The 25,826-nt window shown below is 44.2% G+C and overlaps 1 protein-coding gene across 2 annotated transcripts in view; it reads right to left on the bottom strand.

Annotated features, from left to right (window-relative positions):
• The window catches only part of DDX3X (DEAD-box helicase 3 X-linked), a 1,864,809-nt gene that overhangs the window by 1,610,578 nt on the left and 228,405 nt on the right, over positions 1-25,826 (bottom strand). For both annotated transcript variants that reach the window (XM_044072327.1, XM_044072326.1), the window contains exon 2: positions 17,255-17,306. In XM_044072327.1, the coding sequence (XP_043928262.1) occupies positions 17,255-17,306 (52 nt within the window). The remainder of the gene's footprint in view (positions 1-17,254; positions 17,307-25,826) is intronic.

Genomic DNA, 25,826 nt, shown 5'->3' on the forward strand with positions numbered 1-25,826 from the left:
CCTAAGCAAAAAACGCAGCGGTCATGCAAGTCTTTACGGGGTATCTGGCACCTGCATTGGCATTTACCTTTTTTTGCTGACATTGTCTAAGAATTGCTATAATAAACCAAGCTTTAGCAAGTTTAAGAAAACTCTCCAATGGGATACTTCACTTTTTATACATTTGCAATGTAGGAGCGATGCACACGATGAGTGTCTGCGGCTGAAAATTTCTGAGGTGTGTGTGTGCAGACATCACATTTAAGGCCCCTGGTTTATGGCCCTATGTGTGATGTCCCACACAGGTGCAACAGCCAAGATGAAGCTTTTGTATAGGAGCTGACATACAGGTCGCCCGAGGCAGAAAATCCCACAAGAATACCGCAACATAGGAATAGGAGGACATCAGGTGTTCCAGATCTTGGCACCAAAATAAAGGCAGGTTTTGGCCCCAAAAGCACAAATGCAGATGCCAACAATGAGAATGGCAGTACATGGCCAGCCCAAAAGTGAGCAATGAACTGTCCATCTATAACATAGCTTCCTGGACACCTCTCAAAAAGGGTTGGTGGTCCAGGCCACTGGTGCCAAATGGAGCAGACTCATCAAAACCAATGAAGGCTGCATGCAGCTCACTTAGGTACTCCTGGTGCTGACCGTACCAAATGATGGGAAAGGACTCAAGTCACCCAGGAGAGACAGACAACTCTGTATGGGCCATTACTAAGGTCTGTCCTCACATCCCAATCTCAATGTATTTAAGAAAGGCTTCAAAGAGGACTAACTGACCAGACATAACAAAGAAGGCCTCAACTGCATGCATCAGGACAACTCCTACGCAAAGAAGCTACAGAATATTTTCCTCAGAATAGACTCCAGTAACAGAGACCTCAAGGTGGAAGATTGGAACTTGCTTTTTTAGCTACACCAGTATGCCTGTATAGTCCTGGCCACAGAAAAACAGAGGCCAAGTACACTTTTAGTGTTTAATCCAAAACTTTGACAGCATCAGGGTCCTTTAAGTGTTCTACACTCTGGCATTACATAAAGGTAGTTTGTGTTGTGGGGTAAATCTTATGACCTCACTTTAAAACCAGAGATCTTGTCTCTTTTCAAAACTCTCCTGGAAATGCAGTACCTGCTTTCTGTTTTGGTGCTGGCTAAATATCTCAGAAAAGGTCAACTGTAAAGGCTATGGACTAAAAATGCAGCTCACTAACAATAGGCTGAAAAGGGTCCAAGTTACAGGCTAAGTAAAGCAATACCAGACTCCTGACAATTTTAAAATGGATTACACCTGTATTAAGTTGATTTGTGAATGTATGCAGATAGTGTCCTAATTTTTGACCAACATGTGCCCAGTCATATGAAAGTCCTGTATCACACATCTAGGGATGTCATTTTTCCCCTTTACTCAATCATTAGGCCAGCCATTGAATATAATGCCCACTCTGGCACGTTTCTATCCACACCCAAACAAATGAACATACTGAGATACCTTGCTAGAAGGATATAAGGCCTAGACAAGTCCTACATGGACCAAATGAAAGGCTCATCACTATACTCAGTAACTTAGACTGCCAAAAGTTGACCCATATCTTGCATACAGAGCATCCTCTGATCAAATACTGCTGTATTTACTGCACATCAAGTCAAATGGCATCAGAAATACTCAGTCTAGGGGATATAGCCCTCTTCTGCAACATCAACAGAATGGTTTGAAGGGACAGGTATATCTCAGAGGATACTGCTGCACTGGAACAGTCTCTTCAAACACAAACTTAAGTTCATTCCTATCCATCTTCAAGCCCAAACTGGATCTATGGAATGGAAACAGAAAATTAATCCCAAGACTACAGGCAGCTCCTAAATGCTTTATCTCATGCATGCATGTGTCGCTTCAAATTATCTGCTGTATGATCCCAATTAATTATTCTCATGTGGTAATATGCAATTTACGACCATGGGAAGGGTAGGTCCAATCTCCAAATGGGATAGGTTAGTTACAGTGCAAAAAAGGGAAACTGGCTAGACTTTCTCAATGGCAGCTAGCCTAGTACTTGCCTATGAACCTACATTTGACGGGGAAAGTAACTAGTTAGCCAACACTTCAGAGTCTCACTTTTCCCTAATGTACTGTGATCTCAGAGTTGGCATATAGTTGTGGGGGGGGGGGATTGTATCACCCCCGCCCCCCACATGGGTGGGTTTGAACCACTGCCGTTTATGAGACGGGGAAGTGTTGGCCAAGTAACTACTTTTCCCATCTCACAGATTCCATGAAGTGCACATTCAATTGATGGAGTTTCAATGCTTTGCATTCAAAGATGTGCCAACTGATGGTTGGCCCTTTCAACTATTAACCACTGACCCAAAAGTAGTATGTGGGATAAAAGTGCAAAATCTACATAGCACAGTTCACGGGCAGCTTGGCAGTGAATTGTGAGCAACACAGATTTGACTGTTCAGAGACATACAGGACCAAAACCTGTGGCTTATACACTTTACGTAAATCCCAAACAAGACATCAGGTGCTGTAACACTGCTGCACAATGCAATACAAGTCTGAGTATGCTTTCATGCAAGTGCAATCAGTGAATAAAGGCAGGTCTTCCATGGAAGACAGAGTGAATGTAAATACTCAAGTAGAAAAAAATACACAGACGGCATTACTCTACACAAAGGCACTAGCTGCCTTAGTAAGCCAACTACATTCATGAAGAAAGACAGTTAACTATTCGACCTCGGCAAAAGCAGTGCAAGAGACAACAGCTTAGGAATGGGCCATTTCTGGTTACACTTAAGCAGGTGCCTTGTTAAAGGTGACACAACAGTACACACCTGCTTCAGCTAGTCCTTGTAGGCAACAGCTTAGTCAGGGAGTAGGCACTGCTATACCTTATGGGCACCATTCTTGCTGTAGTTCTCAGGTATGGAAACAGACATAAGAGGGGACCTGAAGTTCTGCAATCGTTAGAATGAGCCTTCCAGGACAGCACCCTCAAACTTACAGAAAATCAGTGGATTAAGGATGGGACAATCTTTCCCAACAAAAAACATATCTTACGGAGGGGCAAAAATCTCAAATGGGTAGCCTACGGATACAGATACCAAGGTCTTTACAGACCCTAAAACAGGCAAGTAGAATGCACTCTGTCAGGAAAATCAGAAAACACCAAATTATCTTTGATACCACAGCCCATTGTCCAAAATAAACAAATGGGACCATGGGAATAGGACACAGAATGGATCAATGCCTTAACTAGTCCATTTGTCAGTGCAAGTCTCAAGTAGATGGCCAAAGCAAAGGAAAATAACTATCCTGCTGAAAACACAACTGCTAGCAAACAGGAGGAGCCATACTGTTTGCTTTAGGGAAACAGCACAGTGGTACAAGTATCAGACTACAGAATGAGTCAGCGGCATTACTATATTTAAGTTTACCAGGAAAGTCAGATTGGACATGGGTCCTTTTTCAGCGGAGGCCCAAGGAGAAAAGCTCCAGAAATAACATGAGAAAACACAATTAAACATATCAAGAACAGCAGTATAAAATTACAAATAAATGTACCAGGCCTAGCAAACTGCATAACAGGTAGTAAAGCAGCAATAAAAAAGCAGTTACATTTCCATTAACATATGTGGGATAACAGTGAATAAGATTAGGGAATTGTAGAGAAGCAGACAAGTCTGTTACATGAATTTCTTTGCTAGTGAGGCTGAGATGTTAAAGGAACAGTTTCTATAGTTGGAAGCATTCACATGAGCAATTCAAAAGGAGTGCATCAACCAGAGACATTAAGCTAGTAGAGAGAAAAATGTGTCTATTCAGGAGTGCTACAAGGACAGTCAGGTGTCTGAGGTATGATTTAAGGAGTCTTAAATTGTGAAAGAGAGCTACTTGCAGTTAGTTACAGGGGGTGGAAGTTTACTCCATATTTTGGGAATGTAGCTAAAGAAGAGAGAATCCCCCTCGTGGCTTTAGTGGTTTCTAAAAGGTGTAGGTTACTAGAGTGGAGACGAGACCTTTTGTATGGGTGAATAATATTTTGCAGAGCAGGAGTTTTTTCAGGTTGGTGAAGAATTGCGTGTGCAACAGTTAAAGCTGATTGAAGTGTAGAAGCTGAGGAAGTTGAAGTTCAAGCCAATTTAGTTGTTTAAGTGATGTACAGTGGTGTGAGCTGTAGGAGGCACCTGTTGCAAACTTTATTACAAGTTTCTAGCTTGATTAAATCTGTTTTGTTGAGGTTGGTAAATATTGGGGAAGCATTGAGGAGGGCTGATAGGTGTGCACGGGCTATACTAGCTTTTGTGCTTTTTGTTAGAAATAGTTTGTTTCAGTATAAGAGACCAAGTTTCTTGTGGACCTTCCTGATGGTTTGGGCTATGTGTACATCAAATTTTAGATTATCCTCAATTTCAACCCCAAGCAGTTTAGTATGTGTACTGTGCTGATCAGTTATTTTTGGACAAGAGAGCAAATGTGTGTGAAGCTGAGTGATGTCCAGCTGGGCTAAAGAGAAGGAGTTTGGTTTTGTTGGGATTTAGAATGAAGTTTGGAGTTGGTGAGCCATGTTTCGACAGATAGGAAGGCATCTTGGGTTAAGGTGTGGAGGTCATGTAGTGTGAGGGCTGCACAAATTAGGGTAGAGTAGTCTGCGTACTGAACTACAGAGGCATGAGGTGTGGGGGTGCTGAGTTGGCTGGTAAATAGAGAAGAGAAGGGGACCAAGGATGGAGCCTTGAAGAAGCCCTACGAGAAAGTACAGTTTTGTACCTACCATAAATGTAGATGTTCGAGTGCTAATACAGCTGCAGTAATCACATATGGGTTCTCTGCCATCAGGGGGTCCCTCGGTCGGCCGAATTCCAAACTCTAGGTCCGGCGTCGGTTGTTGTCGCTTTCTTTCCTATCGTCAGTGCGACAGGGGTATATAAGACACAGCAGATGCCATATTCTTCAGTCTTTCTTGCCCCAGATGTCAGGTGCCCCCAGAAGGAAGGCAATACATAAATTATATATATATATATATATATATATATATATATATATATATATATATATATATATATAGGAGGTGTTAGCCACTAGGCCCTTACCAAGAGGGGAAGGAGGGAGGGAGGGAAACCTGTACTGCAGCTGTATCAGCACTCTAACATCTACATTTATGGTAGGTACAAAACTGTACTATGTTCATCGTGCATACAGCTGCAGTAATCACATATGGGTAGAATCCCAAAGCTACGCACAGGGTGGTAGGCACTAGGTGTAACTGGGATGAGCCAGAATGCCCTGCAACACAGCAGTGGCAAAGCCTGCTCTAGTTTTAGAGTACAAAGGTAGGTGGTAGTGTTTTGTGAAGGTATGCACAGAACTCCAAGTGGCTGCCTCCAAAATATCTTTGGTAGGAACTCCTCTGAGGAAGGCTGTAGAGGTAGCTGTGGCCCTGGTGGAGTGGGATCTGATGCCTGTAGGGACAGATTTCCCATGATAGGAGTAACAAAATCTTATGCAGTGGCCTATCCATTTTGAAATAGTCTGTTTGGTAACGGGCTTCCCTTGAGCTCCTATAGCATAGGACACAAAGTTGTTCTGATTTCCTGAAAGACTTTGTTCTGTCCAAATAATAACGTAGCTGTCTATGGATATCTAAGGAATATATCAGCCTTTCCCCTTTGTTTTGAGGATTGGGGTAAAAGGTAGGTAAGTGTATGGCTTGATTTAAAGCTACCCTGGATACCACTTTAGGCATAAATGACGGGTTGGTTCAAGGGGAAACCCTGTCCTGATGGAAGATGAGAAAGGGCTGCACAGCCATGAGGGCTTGTAGTTCCAAAACCCTACGAGCTGAAGTAATGGCCAGAAGGAAAGCTGTCTTCCAGGACAAATATTGCAAATCTGTTGAGGCAGCTGGTTCAAAGGGAGGCAATGTTAATTTTTCTAGAATGTAATTAAGATCCCAGGCTGGCACTGGTTGTTTCCTTGGTGGTCTTGTATTCTTAGCCCCTCTGAGGAACTGTCTTAACAGTGGGTGAGAGAATAATGGTGGATCTGTGTTGAATTCTACAGAAATGACTGAGGCATGGATTTTTATGGAGGAAAATGAGAGTCCACTGTTCAGCAGCTCAGCTAGATACTGTAATACCAGAGGCAAATTCAGTGTTCTAGGGTCCTGGCCTTTTTTCTCATTCCAAGAGCAAAACCGTTTCCATTTTGCGGAGTAAGCCTTTCTAGTAGATGGCCTTCTGGCCTCCAGAATGACGTCCTGCACCTCTTTGGGGAGTAGGGTCTGTTGCGGTGTTAAGGAATTTTCCATGCAGCAAGACTGAGTGTTTTCAGCTGACTGTGAAGAGTTTTGTAGCTGTGCTGAGTCAGCAGAAGAGGCATTAGAGGTAGAGGCCAGGGAGGAGTATGTGTTAGGGTCCTCAGGAGAGGGTACCAGTGCTGTCTTGGCTAGTCTGAAGCAATCAGTATCATCTTCGATCTGTCCGCTCTTGCTTTCAAGAGCACCTCGGACAGAAGAGGCAGAAGTGGGAAAGCGTACACTGTCCATGCTGTCTGACTGAATGAAAGGGCGTCCACTCTCCAGGCCTTTGGATGAAAGGTCCTTGAACAAAACTTTTCCAATTGATGATTCCTGTGGGAGGCGAACAGATCTATGTCTGGCCTCCCCCACGCTTGGATTATCTTTCTAAACACCTGAGGATGCAACTTCCATTCGTGCGGATCTGTCATATTTCTGCTTAGATTGTCTGCCAGCGTGTTTTCCAACCCTGGCAAGTAGTGTGCTTGAAGTTCGATTTTCCATTCCAGAGCCAAGTTCCAAAGTGTCATGGCTAGTCTGCACAGGGGGTATGAATGTGTTCCTCCTTGTTTATGTACCACATTACTGTGGTGTTGTCTGTTCTTATCAATAATTGCCCTGGATGCAGGAGGTCCTTGAATGCTGTAATTGCATTTATCACTGCTAGCATTTCTTTTTGATTGATGTGAATGTACTTTTCCTTTTGGGACCATTTGCCCTGAATGCACCTGCCTGTCATGTGCGCCCCCCAGGCATAATCTGAGGCGTCTGTTGTGATGACTTGATTTGCTTGAGGCTTGCAGAATGGGAGACCTGTGTTTGTTTGACATGCTTGGGCCCACCATAGAAATTCCTTTTGCAAACATGGAATTATTGGTATTATTGTTTCCAAATTGTGGCTGTGTTGAGACCATAGGTTTTTTTAGGTACCACTGAAGTTTTCTCATATGCAACTTTGCACATGGAATTAAAAGAATGCAAGATGCTATGAAGCCCAGAGCCTGCAGGATTTTCCTTGCAGTAAGCCTGGTACAATTTGCTAGTATTTTGAAGTACTGAGTTAGTTGCCCCTGTTTTTCTGGCGTAAGGTAGGCCATCTGGGTGTTTGTGACCAAGTTGGCACCCAGGAAGGTTATTTTCTGAGATGGTGTTAGCCTGGATTTCTCTTTGTTGATTGTGTATCCCAGAGAATTCAGTAACCGTGTTGCATAAGCCAGATGTTCCAGAAGTATGTGCTTGCTGTCCGCTTGGATCAGGCAGTCGTCCAAATAAGGGTAAATTTGTATCCCTTGAAGTCTGCAGTAGGCAATTACTGATGCCAGGCATTTCGTGAATACTCTGGGCGCAGCAGATAAGCCAAAGGGCAATGCAGAGAATTGATAGTGGATTGAACCTGCAAGAAATCTGAGGTATCTTCTGCAACTTTGTCTGATTGGGACATGCAGGTATGCCTCCTTGAGGTCCAATGTTACCAGCCAAAACTCCTTGCCCAGCATGGGAAGAAGCTGCTGTAATGTGAGCATCTTGATTTTGGTACGAGTAGAAATGTATTTAGGATGGATAAGTCCAAAATGGGTCTCCAGTCGGTTCCTTTCCTTGGTACCAAGAATAGTCTGGAATAAAAACCTTGACCTTGTTCATGAGTAGGTACCTCTTGAATAGCTTTCATGTCCACGAGTTTTGAAATTTGTTTTTGTGCCTCTGCCCTTTGATTGTGTGGCAGGTTTGGCATGCCTCTCATTTTTGGAAGTGTGTGAAAATGAAATCTGTAGCCTCTGTTTATAATGTCCAGGATCCATTTGTCTGTTGTGATATGCCAATTTCTTGTAAATAATGCCAGCTTTCCTCCCAAGGGAGCTGCCAGCTGAGACTTGCTTGGCATGAAAAGGAAGAAGTCACTGGGTTTGTTTTCTGTATTGTTGTGTACTGTCTTCACCACCTCTTGGTGCTGGAGTTTGCCATTGTCTCCCTCTATATGATCCTTGAGATTGTCCTCTGCCCCTTGTGCGCCTGTATCTACCCCTTTGGGGCTTGTCTGTGGCTGGAATGGACCAGTTTTTAGAAGGCCAATTTCTGCTAAAACGAGGTGGTTGTACCTGTAGAAAAGCCTTGACAGTTTGCATAGATTTAGCTTTTTCTTCCATTTTCCGTAGCATCTCCTCAGCATGAGTACCAAATAGCACATCCTTTTGTAAAGGAGCATCTAGTAGTTTAGCTTTAACATGATCAGGCAAGCTTTGTTCCCTAAGCCAGGCATGTCTACGAATAACTGATCCTGTAACAGCAGCTCTACTTGAGGCCTCTAAGGGATCATAGCCACATTGCAAAGTGTGTTTTAGGTTCATACTAGGCTATCTGCCCTAGGGCATTTATAAGCCTAGCCAGAGTGTGTGGCTTTCACCACCCCTTAGGATGAGAATACTATACCCATTAGTTTGCTGTGCCTCTGTCCAGCAGTGAAAAAGAGATGATTCCCGGGGTAAACCTACGATCTCCCATCCACTCGTCAAGATTTCTCTTGAACAGAGTCAGTGAGGGGCTCTGCCTCACATGGACTGGGATTCTGTTCCATAGTGTAGGGAGTCTCTGGGTGATGAATCTGTCCCTCCAGCACGTCCTATTTATATCCGTGTTGAGGTTGAAGTCTCTTGCTCTCGTGGCTCTGGTGGATTTGGATTTTTTGAGGTGGAGCATGTCCATTAATTCCGGGTTGGACATGGCCTTGTATGTCAGGCACAGATCACCTCTGAGCAGACGGTATGCGACTGAATAGAGCTGGAGTTTCTTCAGTCAGGCATCGTATGACATATGTTTGAGCCCCTTTATCCTTTTGGAGAGGAACTTTTGGGGTCTTTCCAACTGCTGCAGGTGTCGGGTAAGGTACATTCCGAATGGGGCGTTGTACTCAATCATTGGTCTGATAAGTGAAGAGTACAGGGTACGATGACCTCTCCTGATCTGTATGTAAATCCTTCATGATCAGGTGGGCAATGTAGAAGGTCTTCCTAACCACTTTGGCAATGTGAGTGTCAAAAGAGAGGTTACTGTCAACTTGGGTCCCCAGTTCCCTGATAACTTCTTCTGTGTTTAATGGATTACCACCTATGTGGTAATTAGGGGTTACCTTGTTTTTCCCAAAGGGTATGACTATACATTTTTTGGCATTTAGCTTAAGGCCATGGCTCTGGCACCAGTTATCCATTTCTATGAGACCTTTCTGGAGGATGTCTGTGTCTGATGGAGTGTCAATTATGGTGCCCAGTTTGCAGTCATCTGCAAATTTTGTCAGCCACAATCCCCCTAGGTTTGCCTGCACTTCAGAAAAATAAATGCCGAACAAGAGGGGGCCCAGGACTGAGCCCTGCGGGACACCGCCGGACCGCTTAGAGTCTGACATGGCACCAGCAACTCTAACCCTGTGTGTTCTGTCCTTGAGCCAGTTTGCAACCCATCTTGTGACATATGGGTTTACATCTAAGCTGGTGAGCTTTTCTATGATGCCAGAGTGGGGTATTGTGTCGAACGCTTTTGCTAGGTCAAGGTAGGCTGTGTGAACTGCCTTACTCTCATCAATGGCCTTAGTGTCTGTTTCGAAAAAGTCGACCAAGTTCAAGAGGCAGGATCTGCCCTTGACAAAGCCAAATTGGGTAGGATCCAGTGTCTGTAGGTCCCCAATGTCTTTATTTATGAGTTCCATTATGATCCTCTCCATAGCTTTGCAGACAAGGCTCGCTCAAGCTTATGGGCGGTAATTTCCAGGGTCCGTAGAAGCACCGCCTTTGTGGAGTGGGACCACAGTTGCCGACGCCATTCTTTGGCACGATCCTGTAGTAAGGCTAAGATTAAACAGCAGCCTTATGTGTGGGTTTAGTTCCTCATTGAGTTCGTAGCACACAGCCGGGGACACCGTCCAGTCCCATTGATGCTGTGTTTTTGCTTTAGAGAGCAGCTCTCACCTGGGCATCTGAGATGTTTGGGAGGCTAGACCCTGGTGGGATAGATATTTCTCCTTTGGGGGAGGAGGAGAAATTTGCACTGAACCTGTCTGCCAGTATGTTGGCAATGTCTGTGGGTTCAGTGATTTTTTTATCATTATGGACTAATTCTGAGCATATCTGGGAGTTTCCACCCAGGTTTCTAACATAGCTAAAGAAGGCTTTATGATTGTCTTTTGTGTCATTAGCGATTTTTCTCTCAAAGTTGGCCTTGGATGATTTTTTGAGTGATCGTAGTTTTTTGCTAGTATTGATCAGAGATGCCTTCCCATTTAGGGATTTTGCTCTGTCATGTAGTAGCTTTCTCCTCTTGTTGTAGAGTTTGTTTATGGCTGCAGTCCACCAGACTGGGCGCCTGCCTTTGGTGGAAAGGGTCTTGATTTTATTAGGGATTGCTTGATCCATACATTCCTGGAGGTGCTCGTAGAAGGCATTTGTAAGGGTTTCAGCAGTGTGGGTTGTGGTTTCCACTGGCTCGGGGGCCTTGAAGGATACCACTCCAGTCTTAAGTGTGAAGTTTGCTTTTGAGAAGTTCTTCACTGTGGTCTTTTTTGCTGGGGGGGGCGGGATGTGGATCTCCAGTGAGATTAATTTATGGTCTGATCTCACCAATGAGGGATATACTTCCGGTGTGGAGCACTTTGTCCCCATGTTTGTGATGATCAGGTCTAGTATATTTTCTCCTCTTGTGGGAATGGTGACTAGTTGTTCCATAGCATTTGAGTTTATGAACTCAAGGAACCTTTGGGCTAGGGTGTTGGGGCTTGAGTAATGTTCCCAGTCTATGTTTGGGTAGTTGAAGTCACCCAATATGATGGTGTTTGGAGAGACATTCATACTCTCCAGTGTCTTCAGGAAGGCTGTGTGGGTTTCCTGAGTTTGAGAAGGTGGTCTGTAGCATGTTACAAACTGTAGGGCAGTTTTACCTATGGGTAATTGCACCTGGATGGTCTCCGATGCTTCGTGCGTTGCCACTAACCTGGAGGTGTGGGTATCCTTTATGAATATGGATACTCCCCCTCCTTTTGTGGTTCGGTCCGGATTCTGGGTCCGGAACGCATGATATGAGGTATAACCTGACAGTGCTGGGGTGCTCTCAGGAGCCTTGAACCAGGTTTCAGTCACAGCACAGACATTGATGTTCTCCATACTGAGGAGGGCTTCGGGTGCATCTTGAGGTTTAGACTTCTGGCATTGAGCAGTATTACCCTTAGTTTTTCTCCATTTTTGTTTTCTAGGGCGGTAGGTTTATCATCTGAGCCTTGCCTAAAAAAGGCACTATGGGGGTGGCAAGAGCCTTTGCCAATAACCGGAAGCCCAGGGGTGACAGGTGCAAGCCGTCCCTTGCGAAGCAGCGTGGCTTGTCAAGCATGTCATCCCAGGCAGACAGACATTGGATCACCTTAGAATGACACCAGTAATTAAGGCAATTATTAAACCTGATCATTTTGTCTCTGTATTGTGGCATCATTCTTGGTGAGGATAGGATACTGCTCAGGGTCAGGGTCATACCGGCCTGGGCTACATAATCTGAGAGCTCCTCTATGTCTCTTTTCATGTAGTCCAGGGAGGTACGTCTCAGGTCGTTCACACCGGCATGGACAATGACGGAGTCATACTTGTACTTGCTGTGGAGTGACCTGAGTGCTTGTGTTATGTGGCGGATTCTAGCGCCTGACAGGCAGCTTACTGTGATCTTTTCCTTGTTCAGTCTGGTGAGTGGGACGTCAGTGCGTCTGACTATGGAGTCACCTATAACAAGTGTGTCTGGCATTGTGTTTGGCCTTAAGGGCTGTGACTGTTTAGCACACTGACTTTGAGAACTATGTGTTGCATGTCTTATGTCTTGAGGTGGCAGTTGCTTGGGTGCCTGCTTTGTAGTTTTGGTAGATTTTTGATCAGTGCCTCAGAGTATGTCTTTGTGTGTTTATGTGTTTGTTTTGCAGTTGAGATAGTTCTATGTGAAACTGGGTTTGTGGTGTGCGTGGTTTCCTTCTCCTCCTGTCTGGTCTTGCCAGTCCTGAGTTGAGAGAGCTCAGCCTCCAGTTTGGCTATATAGTTGCATCTCTCACATGTATTTGTGTTTTGTGGGAGAAGGAGTGGGTTGTCTGTGAACATGAGGCAATTGTAACATTGCCTCAAGATGCCCAGATTCACCAGCCGAACAGGAGAGGACGCTAGCAACTGACCCTTCGACATGCTAGAAAAAGTGAAAAAGTTTGCTGTGTAACTGAGTCAGAAGGGACCTATAGGGAAATGGGTACTCAAGGGGATTCTAGGCTAATGTAGTACTTTGTTTAGTATACAAGTACTTTACCTATATAAAAATGCTTTAGGAGCAAGTGCTGAGCTTTACCTATATAAAAATGCTTTAGGAGCAAGTGCTGAGCTTTTGAGATAGAGAATAGACTGTTTAGATTGCAAGTAGAGAAGTTCTAAGGGAAAAATTGAAAAGCAGACTTTACGGAGCCAGAAATAGTTTAACCGGCGCTGCCCGATGGTGCTCTATGGGCAACTCCGCGCTAAAGCGGGCTTTATAGCAGGGGGTTGAAAAGAGCTAGGAATTGACCCAAAATGGCCAATAGACTACAAGTTTCTGGCTGGAACCACTGCTCTAGGGACAAATAGGCTGCTCAGTGCTCCCCACTCCCACTGGTGAACAAAGAAGCTTCCCTTTATCCAAATAAGGATATGGAATAGCACAGGAACCAAGCCAAAGCCCAGAGATCAGCAAACTCTGAAGACTGGACTATTCTAGTTCAGTAAGGCGGGAAAACCAGATTTTTTTTTTTTTTTGCAGAAAACAGAAGAAAACAGACAGTAAATGCTATAAATGCTTTTAAACGGCTAGCGCACTTGAGTGTGTTAGCCTACAGGTAAAATTAAGCAACAAATAACTTTTTTAAAAGTGCAAAACAGTTAATCAACACAAAAAACAAAAACAGTTTAAATAGAATTCAGAGCTGTATGAACAGGCGAAAAAGCAGTCGCTAAGCAGTAAATAATCAAAAAGCCAGAAAAAAATACTTAAATCTGGAAAAAGTCACTCTTTTGCTCTCTGCTGCTTGTAGAACTCTGCAGGACACCACGAGGAGCTGTGTTGAGTTGAATACATGCGAAAAAGCACGCTAAAGCGGGCTTTATTACAGGGGGCTGAAAAGAGATAGGAATTGACCCAAAATGGCCAATAGACTACAAGTTTCTGTCTGGAACCACTCCTCTAGGGACAAATAGGCCGCTCAGTGCTCCCCACTCCCACTGGTGAACAAAGACGCTTCCTTTTATCCAAATAAGGATATGGAATAGCACAGGAACCAAGACAAAGCCCAGAGATCAGCAAACTCTGAAGACTGGACTATTCTTCTAGTTCAGTAAGGCGGGAAAACAAGATTTTTTTTTTTCTTTTTTTTTTTTTTTCTTTTTTGCAGAAAACAGACAGTAAATGCTATAAATGCTTTTAAGCGGCTAGTGCACTTGAGTGTGTTAGCCTACAGGTAAAAATTAAGCAACAACTAACTTTTTAAAAGTGCAAAACAGTTAATCAACACAAAAACAGTTTAAATAGAATGCAGAGCTGTATAAACAGGCTAAAATGTAGTCGCTAAGCAGTAAATAATCAAAAAGCCAGAAAAAAATACTTAAATCAGTTACAGCAAATACAGTTATAACAAATGCTCTGAAATATACTGTATATTTCCAAAATGTTTGAGAAGGACAGTCAGAACACAAGAAGGTTCAGGCGAAAGAGAAAAAAAAAGTTAAAAAAAAAAGTTAAAAAAAAAGTTTTGTTTTACTTTTTGAAAGGGAAAAAGGAGGAACAGAAGGCCTTATCAAATGTTCTCTCTGTATTAAGCAGAATGAGCTAATGACACTAGACTGGGAGGTGTGTCACAGTAGGGGCGGGCAACTGTAAAGCCACCAACAGGGAGGGTGGGACAAAATAGCCTACAAGACAGCAATCACTACTGAGACAAATGAAAGTTTTTAAACAGATAAGGATTTGTGAAGATACTGAATAGACAAAGTGCTTTATATATATGTTAAATTGTAAAAACAGTAATCTGTAAAAATAATCAAAAAAATCAAGATACTTATATTTTGTAGCTCAGTTGCAGTCAACAACCTCTCTAGTCTGCACTGTGTGCAAAAGACAGAAACTTTTTTTTTTTTTACAAGAACACAAAAGAACCAGCCCCCACTAGCCAAGAGATAATTACACAGAGGAGATGTTTCAGTTTACACAATAGCCTACAAGACAGCAAGCACTACAGAGACAAATGAAAGTTTTTAAACAGATAAGGATTTGTGAAGATACTGAATAGACAAAAGTGCTTTATATATATTAAATTGTAAAAACAGTAATCTGTAAAAATAATCAAAAAAATCAAGATACTTATATCCCACTTGTTCTGCACTATGCATCATATCCTGCAATTCTTTCAAATCTGGTTGTTCAGGTTGAGACATTTTATTTCTTAATTGTGATAACAGAAACTGTTGATATTTATGCATATGGAACTGATAATTTAAGGCCCTCATGGCTAGGGTGGCCAAGGTGAATACCTTTTTTCCCCACCTTTCTAAGGATCTAGATTCTCTTTCGGAAGGTAGTGGATTCTTGGCAGTAGAGGCCTTCATGCCCTTAGGGCCTTGAGAAATGGTTTCAGGGTCAGCATTATGTCCTTTGAAAAGAAATTGGTGAGAGGCAGGAACTCTGTAGTACCTATCAAGTTTGACTGGGGCAGGAGGCAGGGAATCCGGGTTAAGACAAGCCTCCGAGAAAACATCATCAAGTATGTCCAAGACAGTAGGTATAGCCAGAGGTCTGTGTTGAGGTAACAAAAGAAATTCCCCAAGCCTTTTCTTGGAATCAGAAAAGTCTTGGCCTTCCCAATGGAAGTGTTCCCTCAAGGTGTGTAAGGTTTCCCCAAAAGAAAAATCCTCCTGGGGAGATACAGAAGGAATAGACTGTTCTGCATCAGAATCTTCATAAGGGGAGTACGAGTGTTCCTCTACATCAGAATGTTCTGAGAAAATGGAGCCCTGTTCAGAAGAGGGAGAGTCTTCCTCCACTCTGGGTCTCTTATCTGGAGGGGGTTGAGAACCCCTGATAAGAGTAATTAAATCCTCAGCCATTTTAAGCATCTGCTTTTTAGGCATGGGGCCTGGGGATGGTCCCTGAGCAACAGGCCTCTTGGGATGCATGGCTGATTTGGACTTAGTAAAGGCCTTAATGGAAAAGGAAGATGAGGGTCTAAAGACACCCTGGGTGGAAGTGGATCTGTCCACATCAGGAGGCTCAACACTCACAATGGCTTAGGTGGTTGTAGTCTGAGTAAGGGCCGAGGTACCTGCGATCTCGGTTACAGAAGACACCGCCAAGGAAGTGTCGTCGGTAGTCAGGGACTGCATAGGCGTCTCACTGAGAACCGGACCACGTGTAGCCGGTTTTGGCGTGGTGTCGGTGGAGACCGCAGACCTCGCGTGCCGGTCCTTGTCCTTGCGTTTTTTGGACAAAACGGTAGTCAGAGTCTCCGACGACATTTTATAATCAAAGGCTTTACCAAAATAATGTTGGGCGAACCCCGCCTGACGGTTAACAGTGCGTTTATTGAAAGTAGCGCAAAAGCGGCAGCCCGAGACGTCGTGGTCTGGGCCTAAACAAGGTATGCAGAGGGAATGGAAATCCTTATGCGGTATTTGCTTCCCACAAGAAATACAATTGTTAACTTTGTCTGACATCGGTCTGAGGCAAGAAAAGTTTCCCCAACGGGGTACTTAGATTTAAAGAAGACTTCAGTTTCCAATTTTTCGTAAATTCAGGAGCTGGCCGACCGGCACTTGCGAACTGCTTCTGCTTCGGGCACCGCGCAGCAAAAAAGACTGAAGAATATGGCGTCGGCTGTGTCTTACATACCCCTGTCGCACTGACGTCAGGAAAGAAAGCAACAACCACTGACGCCGGACCTAGACTTTGGAATTCGTCCGACCGAGGGACCGCCTGACGGCAGAGAACCCATATGTGATTACTGCAGCTGTATGCACGATGAACATCTGTGAGCAGAGAGAAGAGTTGACCTTGTCATTGAATGGCTTGTAGACATCCTGTTAGGTTATTTTGGAACCATGTAATACTAGAAGTACAGATGTTTAGGGCAGAGAGAATGCCAATAAGTTTACTGCGGTCTATCATGTCAAGGACCATGAACAGCTCTAAGAATATGAAGGATACACACAGTTAGCCAACATAGGAACAGACTACATCAGTAAAAGACATAAAAGTGCGGTTGTGGTGCTATGATGTGGTTGAAAGCCATGTTGGGTGTGTGATAATAGATTGTGGGTGACAAGACGGTTCACTAACTGGGTATGCACTACTCTTTCTAGTATTTTGGACAAGGAAGATAGGATGGCAATAGGACAGTAATTAGTGAAATCTCTGAAGTTACCTCCTTTGTGTAGTGCAGTATGTGGAAGAATTTCCAGATACAGACCAGTTTATGAGAACGGCTACTGGACAGGATATAGTATCAGCAGCAATTTTTAGAAAGTCAGCTGGGAGCTTATCTGCAGCAAGTGTGGTTGGTTTCAGTTTTTGAGGTAGGTTTTTGATGCATTTAACACAGCGCAACTATAAAAGCTCCTCAGCTAAGGGACCAGTTTCATCAGGGCCAAAACGGAGCTAGGAATATGACTGGCTTTCATAATTTGCCTTTCTGGAAAATTTCCCCTTGAAATGTAGGTATACTTAATGTGCAGCAAATGGAATGCACAATAAATCACAAACCTTTGAGAACTAAATGACGTCAACATACCTAGCCATAAGCTAAAATCAGCACAATAGCCAAATACTGCTGCCTGACAGACTGCAGGATTAAGAAGCTAGAAAAACCTCCTAACTACCACATTAAACTGAAGCATATTGTACAGAAGTATTGCATTAAAATCAGTAAGGAAAAAAAAAATGCTACTTACTGCCTGCTCCTCCGCTCTGAGATGTTGAGGAGTTCAAGTCTAGGCCAGCAAACTGAGGAGAAAAAAGTGAATTAGTATCCACAGCAATGACATTCCTATTTCATATACACTGAGACTTCTAAATCAGAAATGCAACTGAATTAAGTCATCAGGTGGACTTCTCCACTGGTTGCTGAATAATGCTCCGATTCGAATCTAGGCAGCCAGTTACATCACAAACTCTGGCACCTGTAAGAGCGGAAGTGGGAAGGATGGACTTAACCATCCAGGGAGGAATGGAGCCATTGTAAATCCCATTAATAGAAGAAAAAAATATGCTCGCACCTGAGTGGGCAGTTCTACTTTTTGGAGTGTCAGCCAGCGCACTGGACTTCGTAGAATCACCACAGCAGGAGTTAGTCAGTGAGCCAATCTGCAGCTGCACAAGTGGCCCTAACCCCAGACTCTTTCCAACAGGCTAGACAAAAGGTGACTGCAGTACACCAAATGTATCTTTGGATTAGGGTCACCCATTTTCATAACTCTCCTAAATTCAAACAAATTACATTATCCTAGTCGCATTTAATGCAGTGATGCCATCTGTCCAGTAATCTAGAAACATATCCTAGGTATGAGTTATCAAATTTTCCATCTGGCTTCACTGAAAAGATTAAAGCAAATAAAAGCTACACCGCATCAGTACAAGTCATATGTCCCAAACAGTTTATAAGTGCTAGGCTATCAATGCAAAACTTAAGGCCAACTGAAAAAATACATAAAGTTCTGCTACTCGTTAAGTCAGCAATCACACAGGCAGCACCACCAAAGAGACACTTTGGTCACTGCACATCTAGGAAATTTAAGCCTCTCTAACCCATAACCTCCTCCACCAAAAATAGCTTTAACAAATTGGTCTATCCTGCAAATTCAACTCTGCTGGCAAAGTACAGTTGTGTACACTTACCATAAATGTAGATGTTAAGAGTGTATTCACTGTTGCAGTCATCACACTTGAGGTTATCTGCCTGCAGGTAGCCCTCGGTCGGCCCAAATACCAGAGTCTTGGGATTTCTGCGTCAGATGCTGTCACCTCTTCCATGACGTCATGGGTATAAAACATGCAGCCAACGCCATTACATCAGTTTTTCTTGCCCCAGATGTCAGGAGCCCCCAAAATAGGAAGCAATTTACATGGTGTGGAACACCTCCAGTAAAAAGTAAATACCATTGTCATAAGATATGGCCAAAAAAAAAAAAAAAAAAAAAAAAAAAAAGAGGATAGGCAGGAAGTACAGAAAAGTCAGGGGGATGGAGGGAGGGAAATCAAGACTGCAACAGTGAATACACTCTAACATCTACATTTATGGTAAGTGTACACAACTGTACTATGTTCTTCACATTTCACTGTTGCAGTCATCACACGTGGGTTGATTCCCAGAGCTGAGGAAGTGTGTTGGCAGTCATTAGGGCTGGCTAGCAGGCCTTTTAAGACTGCTGTAGCAAATCCAGCTCTGGATTTAGAAAAGATAGGCAAGTGGTAATGCTTGGTGAAGGTGTGCACTGAACTCCAGGTTGCAGCTTCCAGGATGCCCCTGGTGGGGACTCCCCTGAGAAATGCTGTAGAGGTTGAGGTAGCCCTAGTGGAATGGGTTCTGATCCCCTGTGGGGTAGGTTTTCCATGGTGCTTGTAGCAGAAATGGATGCAGTGTGCTACCCATTTGGAGATGGATTGCTTTTAAATGGCCTTGCCCTCTGCCCCCGTAGCAAAGCTGACTAGCAGCTGGTCAGATTTTCTGAAAGGTTTAGTCCTGTCAAGGTAGAAAGTACAGTTGTGTATACCTACCATAAATGTAGATGTTAGAGTGTCTTCACTGTTGCAGTCATAACTGAAGCGTACTCCTGCCGGCAGGCAGCCAGAGGTCAGCCAGAATATCAAAGTCTGGGTCCGGCGTCGGCTGTATCAGCTAGTACCCTGACGTCAGAGCGCATGGGTATAAAGCTGACAGCCGACGCCATCTTCTCCAGCCTTTCTTGCCCCTGATGTCAGAAGCCCCCATAAAACCAAAAGGTGTCCCAAGGGAAACACAAATACACCAGAAAGGTAGTGGAAAAGGAAACACAGAAAGCAAATAGAAACAAGAGGGGTCTGGAGGGAGGGAAACACAGACTGCAACAGTGAAGACACTTGAACATCTACATTTAGGGTAGGTATACACAACTGTACTATGTTCTTCGTGTTTCACTGTTGCAGTCATAACTGAAGGGTAGAATCCCAAAGCTGAGAACACGGGAGGAGGTTATGAAGAAGGAGCAGCTAAAAGACCCTGCAGGACAGCAGAGGCAAAGCCTGCCCTAGACTTAGAGTACAAAGGGAGGTTATAGTGCTTGGAAAAAGTATGCACAGAGCTCCAAGTGGCAGCCTCCAGAATGTCCTTGGTAGGAACTCCTCTGAGAAAGGCTGCTGAAGTGGCAGCTGCTCTAGTAGAATGAGTCCTGACAGTACCTGGAATCTGCTTTCCACAAAGAGAGTAACAATATCTTATTCCATGGGCAATCCATTTGGAAATAGTTTGCTTAGAAATAGCTTTACCTAGAGAACTGGAAGCAAATGAGATAAGCAATTGATCTGATTTTCTGAAACTTTTAGTTTTGTCCAGGTAAAAACGTAGTTGCCTGTGTACGTCCAATGAATGCAAAATCCTTTCCCCCTTATTTTGGGGTTTTGGAAAAAAGGTAGGAAGGTGAATAGTCTGATTTAGAGCCACTCTAGAAACTACCTTAGGCATAAAAGTAGGATTGGTCCTCAAGGAAACTCTATCCTGATGGAAGATGAGGTATGGTTCCACGGCCATGAGGGCTTGCAACTCAGACACCCTTCTGGCAGAAGTCAAAGCCAACAAGATAGCTGTCTTCCAGGATAAGAGCTTAATGTCCACAGAGGCAGCAGGCTCAAAAGGAGGCAAAGTAAGCTTTTCCAAGACATAGTTGAGATCCCAAGGAGGGACAGGAGGAGATCTAGGAGGTCTTAAATTCTTAGTTCCTCTCAGAAATTGTCTTACCAGTCTTACCAGGTGGGAAAAAAAGGGAGGATCACAATTGAAATGTGCCGAAATAGCAGAAGCATGAATTTTGATGGAAGAAAAGGAAAGACCTTTAATCAAAAGGTCTGAGAGATAAAGTAAAATAGAAGAAATATCAGGTATTAAAGGATCAGAGCCACGATCCTGCATCCAAATACAAAATCTTTTCCATTTAGAAGCATAAGATTTCCTTGTACTAGGACGCCTAGCTTCCAAAATATCCAAAACTTGTTTAGGAAGAGAAGAAGGAATCAATTGCCTTTGATGAGCCAAGCTGCCAGGCAGAGAGTCTTGATTTGAGAGTGAAATACCTGACCCTGATGCTGGGACAGTAGAGAATGGGTCAGAGGGAGATTCCAAGGAGGTTCCAAGCAAAGGTGCAGTAGAGTAGGGTACCAAAACTGACGAGGCCAATTTGGAGCTATCAAAATGATCAGTCTGGGTTTGTCCAGCTTTATCTTTAGCAATACCCAAGGCAGAAGAGGAAGAGGGAAGGCATATCCCAAGAGATTCCTCCAGCTGAAGGACAGGTCATCCACTTTCCAAGCTGTCTTGTGTAAGGACCTGGTGCAAAAGAGAGGCAACTGATGGTTGAGATGGGATGCAAACAGATCTATCGGAGGACAGCCCCAAACTGCAGTTATCTTGCTGAATAAGTTGGGGTCCAACATCCATTCATGTGGATCCAAAATGTTTCTGCTTAGGCTGTCTGCTAAGAGATTTTGATTTCCTGGAATGAACTGTGCTTGAAGATCCAGATTCAAATTTAAGGCTGTGTCCCATAAGGTCATGGCAAGTCTGCAAAGGGGGTAAGAGTGAGAGCCCCCTTGCTTGTTTATGTACCACATTGACTGTGGTATTGTCTATTCGAATTAGCAGAGGTCCTGGCTTATGATCCGAGTAGGTTGAGGAAGATGAAAGGGCTTCCCTTCGCTCAAACACACCCTGGACCACCAAAGGAATTCCTTCTGGAGGCAGGGAATCAGTGGAATCATTGTATCCAGACTGTGGCAATGCTGAGACCATACACTCTTTAGGTACCATTGAAGTTTCCTCATGTGAAGCCTCGCATTTGGAATCAACAGGATGCAAGAGGCCATGTAGCCCAAAGCCTGCAGGAATTTCCTTGCAGTGAACTGAGTCAATGTTACCAAGGTCTTGAAGATTGAAGCCAGCTGTAACTGTTTTTCTGGAGTAAGGAAGGCAATCTGTAAACTTGTGTCTAAAAGAGCTCCCAAGAAGGTCATTCGTTGAGAAGGAATCAAATGCAATTTTTTTGTGTTCACTGAGAATCCCAGTAGTAGGAGAAGACGTTGAACAAAATGCAGGTGATGAAGTAGAAGGTCTTTGCTGTCTGCCTGAATTAGACAGTCGTCCAGATAGGGGTAAATCTGAATCCCCTGAAGTCTGCAGTAAGCTACTACTGGAGCCAGGCATTTGGTAAAAACTCTGGGCGCAGTAGATAAGCCAAATGGCAGTACAGAGAATTGGAAGTGTCTCGAGCCTGCCTTGAATCTGAGGTACTTTCTGCATTGTTGCCTTATGGGGACGTGTAAGTAAGCCTCTTAAGTCCAATGTTACCATCTAAGCATCCTGTGAGAGCATTGGAAGAAGTTGAAGTGTAAGCATCTTGAATTTTGGAATTTCCAAAAAAGTGTTTAATATTGAAAGGTCCAGAATAGGTCTCCAGAAGTTTTGTTTTCTTGGGACCAGAAAAAGTCTTGAGTAAAAACCTTTCCCCACCTCTAGAGGTGGAACAGGTTCTATGGCTCTTAAGGCTAATAAAGCGTCCACTTGATTTAAGGCCTCTGTCCACTGATGTTTTGGCAGATCTGGCCAGCCGGAAGGCCTTGGTAGAGTGTGAAAGTGGAATTTGCAGCCTTTCAAAATCACGTCTAACACCCATTTGTCCTGGGTAATGAGAGTCCAATTTTGGTAAAAAAGAGAAAGTTTTCCTCCGAGAGGGGCATCCAGGAAAGGAGGACCTGAAGCCCAACAGAGGGAGTCATTGGGTCTGCTTTCTTTGTGTTTGAGGTCTGTCTTCTCCCCTTCTAAGTGAAGAAGCAGTCTACTGTCTAGATCTGTAAGAGGCCTGAGCCCGACCTCTGGAGCGTCTATATCTTCCCCTTTGAGGCCTGTCAGAAGTGGGAAAAGACCAATTTTTGGAAGGCCAATTTCTGGAAAATCTGGGAGGCTGCACTTGCAAAAAATCTTTTACAGTCTGCATAGACTTGGCTTTTTCTTCCATCTTTTTAATAACCTCCTCAGCCTTAGATCCAAATAAGACATCATGCTGAACAAGAGCATCTAGCAATTTAGCCTTAACTTGTTGAGGTAAATTCTGCTCACGAAGCCAAGCATGTCTCCTGACAACAGTGCCAGAGGCAGCCGCCCTGCAAGAAGCCTCTAAGGCATCAAAACCACAATGTAAACTATGTTTGCTAACTTGTTCAGTTGCATGCAACACATCCTGTAATTCCTTGTCCTCAGCACATGCAGGAAAAGTAGAAAGCCTCTGTTTTAAAACAGATAAAAGAAACTGTTGATACTTAAACATGTGAAACTAGCAATTTAAAGCTCTAATAGAAAGGGTAGCTGAACTATAAACCTTTTTGCCCCACCTGTCCAAGGCACGAGAATCCTTTTCAGAGGGGATAGGATTCTCAGAGGAGGCGGCCTTAGCAGTCTTGGAACCCTGAGAAATAGTTTCAGGATCAGCAGAAGGGTTCTTAAATAAGAATTGATGGGAGTCAGGGACACTGTAAAATCTATCAGGCTTAGAAGGAGCAGGCGGCATGGAATCAGGATTCAAGTTAGCTTCAGAGAAGGCATCATCCACAATGTCAAGTACAGGAGGAATAGCCAAAGGCCTGTGCTGAGGGAGAAGAAATTCCCTAAGCCTCTTTTTGGAAGCAGAATAATCCTGACCTTCCCAATGAAAATGCTCCCTCATCACATGCAATGTTTCCCCAAAAGAGAAATCTTCAGGTGGGGAGGCAGAGGGAACAGAATCCTCTGCATCCGAATCCTCATAAGGAGGAAAAGAGTAATCCTGATCAGAGGAAGAAACAGAAGATACAGAAGCCTGACCAGAGGAATCATAAGGGATATCCTGTCTAGGCCTTTTCTCAGGAGGAGGGTGAGAACCCTTAATCATAGTTAATAAATCCTCAGCCATCCCTAGTAATTGCTTCTGAGTCTTAGGAGCTGAATCCGAAGAAGCTTGAGCAGAAAGTCTGGGTTTAACAGGAGTCTTTGACTTAGCTTTTGTCTTTGTGGAAATAGTACTGTGTGAAGGCCTGAAGACCCCCTCAGAAGTCTGTACCTGCACAGCGGTTCCGGACCCATCTGAAGGAGCGACGTCCGAAGGTCCTGCAGCAGACAAATTACTAGGCCTAGATGGCTCCCCATGTGAGTCCGTGTCGGCCATCGGTTCTGAAGTGGCGGACGACAGGGGCTGCAAAAGCGCCTCACTGACGACTGCCGAACCCGAAGCTGGCTCCGGCTGCAAAGTATCCTGTTTGGACCTTGGAGGCCTGTCCTTGTCTTTGTGTTTCTTCTGTAATCCAGTAGTCAGTAAAGTATCCGACGACATCCTATAATTAAATCGTCTACCGAAGTAATTCAAGGTCCAATCGTACCTACGCTTGATAGTGCGAGAATTAAACCTGGCACAGAACCGACAGCAAGAAACGTCGTGGTCAGGGCCTAAGCAAGGTAGACAGTAAGAGTGGAAATCTTTATGAGGTATTTGTTTTCCACACGATACACAATTAACTTTTTCTGACATCGGAGGAGCACGAAAAAAGTTTCCCCAACGGGGTACTTAGCTTTGAGAAGAGAAGTAGAAAACTTCAGACCGACGACAATCACACCACGTTATCTTGAAAACGCCAACCAACAACTAGCGAACTGCTTTGCACCGCACGGCAAGAAAGACTGGAGAAGATGGCGTCGGCCGTCAGCTTTATACCCATGCGCTCTGACGTCAGGGTACTAGCTGATACAGCCGATGCCGGACCCAGACTTTGATATTCTGGCCGACCTCGGGCTGCCTGCCGGCAGGAGTACCCTTCAGTTATGACTGCAACAGTGAAACATGAAGAACATCCTAAGCTGTCTGTGCATATCCAAGGAGTGCAGGATCTTTTCCCCTTTAATCTGAGGATTAGGAAAAAAGGGTGGTAAGTGGATGGATTCGTTTAAAGCCACACTGGATACCACCTTGGGCATAAATGATGTGTTGGCCCTGAAGGAAACCCTGTCCGCATGGAAGATAATGAAGGGTTCCACAGCCGTAAGGGCCTGTAACTCAGACACTTTTCTTGCTGAAGTGATGGAGAGAAGTAAGGCTGTTTTCCAAGAGAGGAATTTTAACTCTGTTGTAGCCACAGGCTCAAAAGAGGGAAGCGTGAGCTTCTCTAGTACAAAGTTAAGGTCCCAGGCAGGAGTGGGAGCTCTCCTTGGGGTTCTTAAATGGTTAGCTCCTCTCAGGAACTGTTTTGACCAGAGGGTGAGATGGCAAAGGCATGAATCTTAATTCATGAGAAGGATAGGCCTTTGTGGAACAGCTTTGCTAGATAATCTAGGATTTGAGATGAGGTGGGCTTGGCTGTGTCCTTTCCCAGAGACTGGCTCCAAGAACAGCATCTTTCCCATTTTTCTGAATAGGATTTCCTAGTTCTAGGCCTAATGGCCTCAAGGATAACCAGCACCTGTCTGCTGAGGGTTGCTGGTGATATACTCAGGGAAGAAGCCAGACTGCTAGGTTCAGGGTTTGCAGCTGAGGATGCAAAATCTAGCCCTCCTGCTGGGACAGCAGAGAGGGGGTCTGATGCAGGTGCCAGGGTGGCACTGTTGTCGGACTGTGCAAAAGTGGGCAACGGTGCTAGAGTGGCCAGTCTGGTGCAATAAGGATTGTCCTTGGCTTGTCTGGTTTGATCTTGAGTAGTACTTTCGAGAGGAGGGGGAAAGGCATAGACTGAGAGGTTTTCACAAATAAAGGATAGGGCATCCACTTTCCAAGCTTGGTTGTGGGGAGTTCTGGTGCAAAATTTGCTCAGTTGATGTTTTTTTTTTTGGGAGGGGGGATGAAGAAGTCCACCTCTGCTGTCCCCACCTGTGGATTAAAAGCTTGAATGAGTTGGGTTCCAGTTTCCACTCGTGTGGGTCCATTAGATTTCTGCTTAAGTCGTCTGCCAATGAATTTTGTTTGCCTGGCAGGAATTGAGCTTGCAGGTGCACTTGGTTGCTCAAGGCTGTGTTCCACAGAGCCATGGCTAACCTGCAGAGTGGGTAGGAATGAGTTCCCCCCTGCTTGTTTATGTACCACATGACTGTGGTGTTGTCTGTCTTTATCAAGAGTGGTCCTAGAAGGATAAGGTATTTGAAGGCTGTCAGTGCAATCTGCACAGCTAACATTTCCTTTTGATTGATATGCAGGTGCACTTGTCCTGGGCTCCATTTGCCTTGAAAGAATTTGCCTGCCATGTGAGCCCCCCATGCATAATCTG

This window comes from Protopterus annectens, chromosome 5.part0 (genome assembly GCF_019279795.1).
Source record: "Protopterus annectens isolate FY-2018-M chromosome 5.part0, PAN1.0, whole genome shotgun sequence".
Lineage (NCBI taxonomy): Eukaryota > Metazoa > Chordata > Ceratodontiformes > Protopteridae > Protopterus > Protopterus annectens.